General features: G+C 43.4%; 2 protein-coding genes and 1 pseudogene across 2 annotated transcripts; all 3 read right to left on the bottom strand.

The window, feature by feature from the left end:
- Positions 1–577: 577 nt before the first annotated feature.
- On the bottom strand, positions 578–1470 carry LOC147960696 (uncharacterized). The gene is made up of 2 exons (XM_087533498.1): positions 1143–1470; positions 578–966 (listed from the first exon to the last, which is right to left on the bottom strand). The coding sequence occupies exons 1-2, from the start codon at positions 1468–1470 to the stop codon at positions 578–580; spliced, it is 717 nt and encodes a 238-aa protein (XP_087389624.1).
- Positions 1467–3004, bottom strand: LOC147960695 (uncharacterized). Its single transcript, XM_087533497.1, has 2 exons — positions 2667–3004; positions 1467–2466 (listed from the first exon to the last, which is right to left on the bottom strand). The coding sequence occupies exons 1-2, from the start codon at positions 3002–3004 to the stop codon at positions 1467–1469; spliced, it is 1338 nt and encodes a 445-aa protein (XP_087389623.1).
- A 960-nt stretch (positions 3005–3964) lies between these two features.
- Positions 3965–5083, bottom strand: LOC125527516 (uncharacterized; annotated as a pseudogene).
- Between the last annotated feature and the right edge of the window lie 3995 nt (positions 5084–9078).

The raw sequence follows: 9078 nt of genomic DNA, 5'->3' as shown, positions 1-9078 counted from the left end.
CTCAAGGCAGTAAAACAACGTGTATAATTTTAGCCTTTTCATGAGCATGTAAACAAATGTATCACACGCACTGAAATTCAATGTATCAAATGTAACCTGCATGCTAAATGATGACATGACATGCATGCTCTAGGTTTTAATCAAATTGTACAAAGTAAATTTAACATGTTGCAGGTCATGAAGCCAAACATTATTTTTGAATCTCAGATTACACATAACACGGTACGCTGTGTGACATGTACATTGCCAGAAACATTGCGATAGTGGAAAACAAATAACAGTGATGAAGGTACAAAATAAATTTAACATGATCCAGATCTTCATGAAGCCAATCATTATTTTTGATTCTCATATTACACATAACACTGTACGCTGTGTGACATGTACGTTGTCGGATTACACATAACACAGTATAAATTTATTGAAATGCAGTTATTACTTGAACTGATTGGTGTATACCTCCAACAACCAAGATACCAAATGAAAAGATATGTCATAGAACCGAATTCCAGCAATTCTTGACCATCGGAAGAGTAAATTGCATATATAAATCCAGCAGGTCTATTAAGACCAGACTTCAGCCTGTAAGTACTTCCTTGTAGACGATGTTCTTCATTGAGGTCAACAAGGACACGGTCGGTCTTGTATGCTTCTTTGGATTGTTATGTTGCTTGTTGGACTTCTCCTTTGGCTTCTCCTTCTGAATGAGTATTTTTATGTTTCTCTTCGCAGTGGCTCGAGACAAAGCAACATAGAGTTGACCATGAGAGAACACCGGATTAGGTAGATACACACCAACAATGGGGATGGTATGCCCTTGAGCCTTGTTAATCGTCATAGCAAAGCTAAGACTTATAGGAAATTGCTTCCTCTTAAACTTGAATGGAAACATGTCGTTGTCAGATGGGCACAGAGGTATTCGAGGAAGGAAGACCCTCCTACCAGCGTGTTGTCCAATCACGATTTCTGCATCAATGGTGTTCCTCTCAAAACCTCTAACAACAAGCCTAGTCCCGTTACACAGCCGATTAGGTGGATCAATGTTCCTTAGAAGTATCACCGGGCAGTTCAGCTTTAGTTTGAGTGCATGCGGAGGAAGACCATTGGGAGTCAATCCGTTCAGAAACTCAGGAGCGTAGTACCATATGGGTCGTCCTCCGCACTGTCAAAGCTATGGTAGATTACTTCATCTCCGTGGAAATGCTCTATCATGCGGATGTTTATCTTGTCGATGTTGTCATTTGTCGTGGAAAGGATTGCGCGAGATGTCATGTAACTCGAATCTGCCATGTTGTCATCTAGACTCAGAAACACGTGGTCAATCAGCTTCTCCAGGTCGTCAACCTCGCCTGTAGATGGCAGACAAATATCATCAGGGAGTAGTATGTTGCCTTGATCGTCGGCTTCCTCTGTGCCATTACCAACCCTGAGCAAGTAATCTGCAAACCACGTGTCATTATGAGCCCTCATGTTGGTGATGAGCCGAAGCTGCCACTCTTACGTAGATGAGAACTTCGGAGGCTTGCATCAATTATCTGGCCCCGTGACCCCCTTCTGACGACCGGAAGCACCTGCCTAAAGTCCCCGTCAAAAACAACAGTCTTTCCTCCAAAGGGTCGTTCGCGTATTCCCATGATGTCGCGCATGCTATTGTCTAATGCCTCAACCGCTTGTCGCTTAGTCATGCTGGCCTCGTCCCATAGTATCAATGAGGCCATCCTTAGCAGCTTGGCGGTCCCACTCTGCTTGGTGAAGCTGCATGAGGCTCCATCATCGCAACTCAGTGGGATTTTGAACCTCGAGTGGGCAGTCCTGCCGCCAGGCATGATAGAAGCAGTGATGCCCGACGTCGCGGTAGCGATAGCAATCTTGCCCTCGCGCCTCACCTTGGCGAGCATCGCCCTGTAGAGGAAGGTCTTCCCCGTACCTCCAGGGCCATCAACAAAGAATATACCCCCATCGCCACGTTCAACAGCCGCTAGTATCTCGTCGTATGCAGCCCTTTGCTCAAAATTCAGGGAAGATGACAATTTAGTGTCACTTTCGTCAAACTCAACAGTTGATTCCTCGATGATCTCTCTGGCCTCGCCCTCGGTTGGGTCAAATGCATCATCAATCGTTGGAAGAGCGACAATAATGTCTTTACCCATAGACTGCAACATACCCCTAATGTCAAGCAACACCATCTGCTCCACCTCGTTCGGGGACGTGCGTGTCCGACGGTAGTCATCAGACATAGGCTCGAGGTGTCTATCCCATAAACCGCGCACGTCTCTTGGCTTGCAGTTCACCAAGATTGTTGCAAAGAGCCTCCAAAGAGAACATGGCATAGCCCACCGCTCCGCCTCAGTAAGACAGTCGTCGAGTGTGTTGTCTGCCTCGATGAGTCCCAACCTTTCACCGACCTCTCTAAATCTCCCACATACCACTCCGTCGATGGTGAGCAAGTCCTCAAATGACGTTTCCCTAGAACATGGTTCAACAACACACAAAGGTAGTATCGCTCCCCCTCGGTAGGATTGACAGACACGATACGACCTATTTGAAAACGCTCCACCCGCCTCTTCTAGAACTTATTTTTCTTCTCCCACGTGAAGCTTCCGGGGAAATCCTTGTACAATATATGCCTTGCCCAAGGGTGTTTTTCGTTTGCCTTGAAATACTACGTTAACATGGATTTTGGAGCATTCTCGAAGGATACAATATTCTTCAAGTCAGCCTGTGCATTGAATGCAACCCTGTGCATATTCGGGACATGAAGAGGCAACTGCAAGACAGACGGGTAATTTGCACACAGCGGGAAGCCAAATATCCTCCACATAGCCTCCGGAGGGGTGACCCATCTTGCGTCAACGTATCTCTTGATCTCATCAATGTTACCATCAGCGTCTGGCTGGTCGATGCTGAAAGAAGCCTTATCCTGGCCCTTATAAATGTACTTATAAATGTATTTTACAGCCTTTATGGTAGAGCAGACCTCGATGTTGATGAGGCAATTAAACATCCGTAGAAGGTAAGGGTTATATGGCACAACCCATCGGTTGTCCAACATTTTCCCTCGAACCTTAGCGTGTCTACCATCGTCTCTACGCCGATAAACTAGGTATGAGTCATTGCCTTGTACCGTGTTGTCATTAAACGGCCGCGGTATCTACACTTGCATTCATTATATTGCATGCAAACATTATTCGGGTTGAGAGCACCGCATGGTTCGTGCATCATATGTTTTACCACCATTGCATACAATTCCGGATACTTCTACTTGTCTGGGAGCTCTGCGGAAATTAGTCAGTCATACTGCTCTGGGACAAGAAGCTTATACGTTGAATCCATGATCAACAAAAAATGTGGGGGGGGGGGGCTCTCTTCTGGAACTCGACTACGTAAACATAAGCAACAACAACACCCAGGCCATCTTCTTGAGCAACATATCTTTCATAGCCTCTAGTTTGCCATAGAACACGCGAGCCACAATATCAGGTTGGTCTTGCACCGTCTGTCCAGGAAGCAACTCATTTGTTATCTCTTCCCATTAGGGTTGCAAGTCATGGTCAAGAAGATGTCAGGCTCCCCGTATGTATGGAAAATTGCCATGGCATCAATATGTCTCTTCTTCATGTCGCGGTCGCCACCAGGGTAAGTTCTAGGGAGCACTATTCTTACCCCAATAGCGCTTGCTCGCGTCTCCCCTGATGTGATTGCATCAACAACTCCTTTATACAAATCGGCACGGATCCGCGTCTGGTTCTTCCTGTACCACCTCAACCGATAGCTCTCAATCTTGATGTACATGTCAACCGCCCATTGCTGCAGTAGGCGTGCTCCACGGAGTATTGGATTGAAGATCATAGGCCATGTTTGTAGCATGTAACAGTAGTGTCTCTAACGGAGACGCATAACCTGATATCCCCCTCTGCACATGTTTGAGTACCATCGCGTGAGCATTATTTTTAAAAACAAGAAATTATTTGTAACAAAGTGGGACACAAACGACATACCTGTATCATCCTCGTCATCATGACACAAACGAGGATTTTGTACAACCTCCCAAGAAACATTACGTTTGGGTAGCTTCAGATGCCAACCTAGCTCCCCCATTGGATAGAATAATGAATAAGACAATGGGTCATATGCCCCTGAGGTCACACGTATAGTATGCATTTCGTTGTTGTTACCACAAAGTGTTATCCTGCGGTCAAACCTTTTTGCTAGATCAGTGCCCTCAACCCAAATTCCAGCGACCTTAGATGACACCGGTCTATTATATCTTCTTTGGTCAAGCCTCTTATCGGTGTTTAGGTTTATCCTATAATCATCGAGGTTGTCCTTGTGTGCACCCAAACTCCTAAATTGCTGGGAGTATGGGTTTTCTTTGAGTATGTCTACTAACCTCTTCACGGCATCCTGGTCTAATTGCTTCGTGGCCGCCTTACAATGATTTAGGTTAGGGTCGTCATCATAGAAGTACAACTGCAGATGTTCTGGACGGGAGCTAGGCCTGAATGAATGGACATTGTGGTAGATGGTGCCCGGTGCTCGGAATGTGTACACCCCCAGACTTCATGTTCGTGTAGTTTTCATCAAGGATGACACCAAGGGTTGTGAAGGCGAAATGCCCGTTGAAGAACCGTATGTTCTCCTGAAAATGTCTAGAATTTGCATCCATGCTGGACCATTGCCTCATAAGCTCTGGGATTGGTTCCGGTTGCTTAAGCTGGATCTGGCCATTGCGACACCAGAAGCCGTCAGTCTCAGACTCAAACTTTCTGGCCTTGCAGTGTTTGCAATTTTCATCGAGTTTCAGGATGCGAGTGATGTCTGGAATGTTTGAGTAGACAGTGTCAAATGGATCAATCCCGCTAGGTTTAGCGCCAGACATGCTCGCTTCCTCGTCATCATCCAATATGTCATTATCGGATCCTACGGGCATTTGTTGAAAAATCACGTACAAAATAGTAACAAAAAATAAATGACACAACAATAAAGCTCGAAAGTGTCATAGTGTAGAGTTGGCAATACCTTCGTTGCAAAACATGTAGTACTCCTCATCAATCAAGTCGTGTGCTTCCTGCTCATCGCCCATGGTGCCGCTTTGGAATACATCGATGTCTTCTGCATTGTCGTCGTACAGAATGCGACAACAGACAAGACCATGTTAGAACGACATGCTGAGAATGAGCATAAGAAACTGACAATCGCAATGTCATACCATCGGCACCGGCAAAGTATCTCGGCATGTTCGTCCCCGGATCCCCATCAGATGAATCATCTTTTGCGGCCGAGAGACGGATGATGCGCGGCTTGGGGAAGTGGGACATTCATAGGTTGAGTTTGCTAGGTCTGTAAGGGGGATTGCGATGCATTATTTGCACAGTGTTTTTTTCCTTCTTTCATAATTGGCCTTCCTCTATGCATTTGACTCCCCCTTCTCAATCACCGACATGCTTTTGCGGTGCTGCACGCGCTTCTCACGTATTTTTTCATTCTTGGTTTCTCCGACCTCCGCCGTTAATTCGTCACTTTTCTTCTGATGGCATGCTCTGCTACTTGCATTTTTCGCCTCCCTTTGCTCGTCTGTTAAATTACGTTTCCGCTCATTGTCACTTTGCCTCCTAGCTAGAACAGTGTCCTGAATGACATACACGTGTAAAGTTCAAGGGGGACATGTTGCTCCCTTTTTCATTAATTCTGTAACACTAGGGATATTCAGGTTGTCTGGATCAATAATATTTTCAAAACATAGTTAGAACAGTTTGATTTATCGCCGCTGGAGGAGTGCCATCTAGAATGGTAGGGCCTGATGACGAAACGGATATTGAGCGTAAGCGTATACCTGAATTACCAAATGGACGTTTGTTTTGATCTTTGATACGCTTATCCTTGTTCCTCCAATAAGCAGCTCGCCGCAGGGTGTTTCTATGGTCTCTCTTGCATTCTTCTTCTGTTTTTTCCTCTGTTTCTTGTGTGTCATTCAAAATCACATCTGGATCCATTACACACATTCCCGAAAATTAGAGATCATACCACTAAGATGCAAGCAATTGCTGTTTTAGTAGGAAAAAATTTGATTACCTTGTAGCTCGTTGTCATTAACGATCCCATATGAGACCGTAGTTGTATCAGGAAATGTTGACGCATCATGCGAGAATGATGTATAGTTAGAGCTAGTGGGGTTGCCTGGTGAACCAAAGTTGTCCAGACATATTAATGCTTAATTATTAAGACGGTTCTGACCATAATGGTTAAATCATTATAATCTTACCGGCTAAATGAAGGGTCTGTGCATGTTCAACTTGGACATTATATTGTTTCTTCCGCCGATAGGAAGCCCTCCTCAGGGCGTTTGTATGGTCTCTCTTGCGTTCTTCTTCCATTTTTTGCTCTGTTTCTGGGGTGTCATTCAATATTACATTCAAATCTTTGGTCATTCGGAACATTCCCGGATATTAGAGAATAAAACAGATACATGCAAGCAATTGATGTATGAGTAGGCACAATATGATTACCTTGAAGCTCGTTGTCATAGATGAGTCCAGATGAGACCGTATTTGAATCAGGAAATGTTTTAGAGCTGGTTGGGTTGTTTGGTGAACCAGAGTTGACCAAACATATTAATGTTTATTGGTTAAGACGGTACCGACTATAATGTTTAAAACATTTTAAACCCTACCTGATAAAAGAAGGATCTGTGCATTTTCATCTCGAACATTAGGTTGTTTTTTCCGCCGATATGAAGCCCTTCTCAGTGTGTTTCTATGGTCTCTCTTGCGTTCTTCTTCTGTTTTATGCTCTGTTTCTTGGGTTTCATATAGGATTACATTTGCATCTGGTGTCATTCAGGGCAAACCCTAAAATTAGAGAATATAATAGAAACATGCTAGCCATTGTTGAATGAGTAGGCAAAATATGATTACCTTGTATTTCATTTTTCATTAATGAGACCAGATGTGACCGTAGTTGTAGCAGGAAATGTTGACGCACCATGTGAGAATGCTGTATAGTTAGAGCTAGTTGGGTTGTCTGGTGAACCAAAGTTGTCCAAACATATGTCAGCTTAACGGTTTTGACGGTACTGACTATCATGGTTAAAACACTTTAAGCTTGCCTGATGAATGAAGGGCATGTGCATTTTCATCTCGGACATTAGGTTGTTTTTTCCATCGACGGGAAGCCCTTTCCAGGGCGTTTCTTTGGTCTATTTTGCAAAAATATTTTGTCATTCGCGTATTTTCTTTGGTGTCATTAACGTCACATAATCATGACATTCATGTCATTATCTCTAAAGCCAAATGAGAAAACACAACTTGACATCTAATGACCATGTGGATGGTGAGATAATATTACCTTCTTTATCTCTCACACAAAAGACACCCGATGTGACCATAGGTTCATGAGGGTATGTTGCATCATTTGGCGAGACTGATGTATAGTCCGAGCTAGCTGAATTATATGATTCAACAAGCTTGGTCAATACTTATTTAAATTGCGTAATAAGTGACTACCTTCGTGCAAACACAGCACATACGAGACGTGGATCAATTTACCAACCATGATAATCTCGTGTTGGTTTATTTACCTCCCTATCTTCGAGAACATTTGTGATATCACATAGAGACTGGCGACGGGCTGACTTCCCATTGACTTGTTGGTTATCCAAACCATCTGACTTGTTATTGCGATAAGCCGCCCGCCTACGAGCGTTGATAAGATCCCTATGATCTAATAAGCAACATAGTATGAGCATCATATCATCTCTAATCAGGGATATAGGTTAATACAATGAATCATGTGCATACTATACGTATGCACATCAAACTAAGAGCAGCCATCAACCTCACCAGATTTTGCAAGTATCGGCTGATTCTCATCTTGTAAGCTGACAATATCCTCATTTTTTTCTTCCGATAAGCTGCACGCTTCCTTGCATTGTACTGCTCCCTTGCTTCCTCAGCGTATTTTTTGCATTCATTATTTAGAGAAACAGTTTCAAGCTGTTCGGAAGCTGTGTCATCTGCATCATGTTATAAGTACAAATCAAAAAACAAATAAAACACACTAGACCACAATCGAATACGCCGGTTGGGAAGGTGGATATCATGCCTATGGATACCTTCAGTATCATCTCGTAGCTGCATCTTATGAATAGCATGATCGAGTGTTAGACTAGTCATAGCCGCAAATGTTTGACCATCAGCATGGTATCCAGGCCTTACCCATTCTGATCCATCTGTAGAGTTCTAGTCAGCATGAATACAAAACCAATGTTTGGTTGTTATGCAGGCAAACAACAAATACATCTTCAATCAATAATGTACATGTTTCCTTCGTGTAAATTGGGTCAACATTTGCAGCTACGGTTACGATGCTTGGATTATATCCTGTCAGATTTGTCTCGCTCGTAGGGGCTGCAACACATTAAGCATGGTCCATGTCATTGTCAGATATGCACGTCAGGCAATACCTCACAGTAATTTTCACACAGTTATATACCGGGTTCTGTCGCGCAAATAGCTTCATCTTTTTCATCAACGGGTATCAAGGTTGCACTGTATTCTTCAACATTTTTACCGCTCGCCCGACCTGCAACACATTATGCAAAAAGATTGTTACTGTCAGAAATGCAAGTATTCCTAGTGCAGTGCTTAATACCTGTAGCTACGTCCTCTTCTTGTTGATGTTCACCGGCTTTGCTTTTTGCATTACCCATTCGCAAATGGAATGACTGTTACCTCCGACTTGTGTCTGGCTGTGGTGTTCTTGAGGCCTGGAAGAAACATAAAAGAAACCTGAATCGGATGGAGATAGTAGGTGCAAGATGAAAGCAAGAGAGATGGCGTAGATGATGGTAATTTACTTGAAGGCATGCACAAGATGGTAATTTACTTGAAGGCATTCACAGTTTATCATTCAGTTCCTAGACACAGTTTTATCTTGAACTTTAAGCACAATTGCTTATGCACATTCTCATATGTAGGGTGCTTTATCATATTCTTGCCAGCCACAATCATTGTTCATTGAAAGAAATATAATTCTGGTAATCAATTGCTCCCTTGTAATTAATCATGCTAGACAAATCAA

The sequence above is a fragment of the Triticum urartu genome, chromosome 7A (genome assembly GCF_056163025.1).
Source record: "Triticum urartu cultivar PI428250 chromosome 7A, HENAU_Tu73, whole genome shotgun sequence".
NCBI classification, from domain to species: domain Eukaryota; kingdom Viridiplantae; phylum Streptophyta; class Magnoliopsida; order Poales; family Poaceae; genus Triticum; species Triticum urartu.
Note: the sequence above shows the minus strand (reverse complement) of the source record. Positions and strands in the feature narration are given on the sequence as shown.

Coding starts and splice junctions, on each gene's coding strand:
- LOC147960696 (XM_087533498.1), bottom strand. CDS start 1,470: ATGAGGGCTCATAATGACACGTGGTTTGCAGATTACTTGCTCAGGGTT. Junction 967..1,142: donor TGCGGAGGACGACCCATATG/GTACTACGCTCC, acceptor CCATTGATGCAG/AAATCGTGATTGGACAACAC.
- LOC147960695 (XM_087533497.1), bottom strand. CDS start 3,004: ATGTTTAATTGCCTCATCAACATCGAGGTCTGCTCTACCATAAAGGCT. Junction 2,467..2,666: donor GCTCCAAAATCCATGTTAAC/GTAGTATTTCAA, acceptor ACCATGTTCTAG/GGAAACGTCATTTGAGGACT.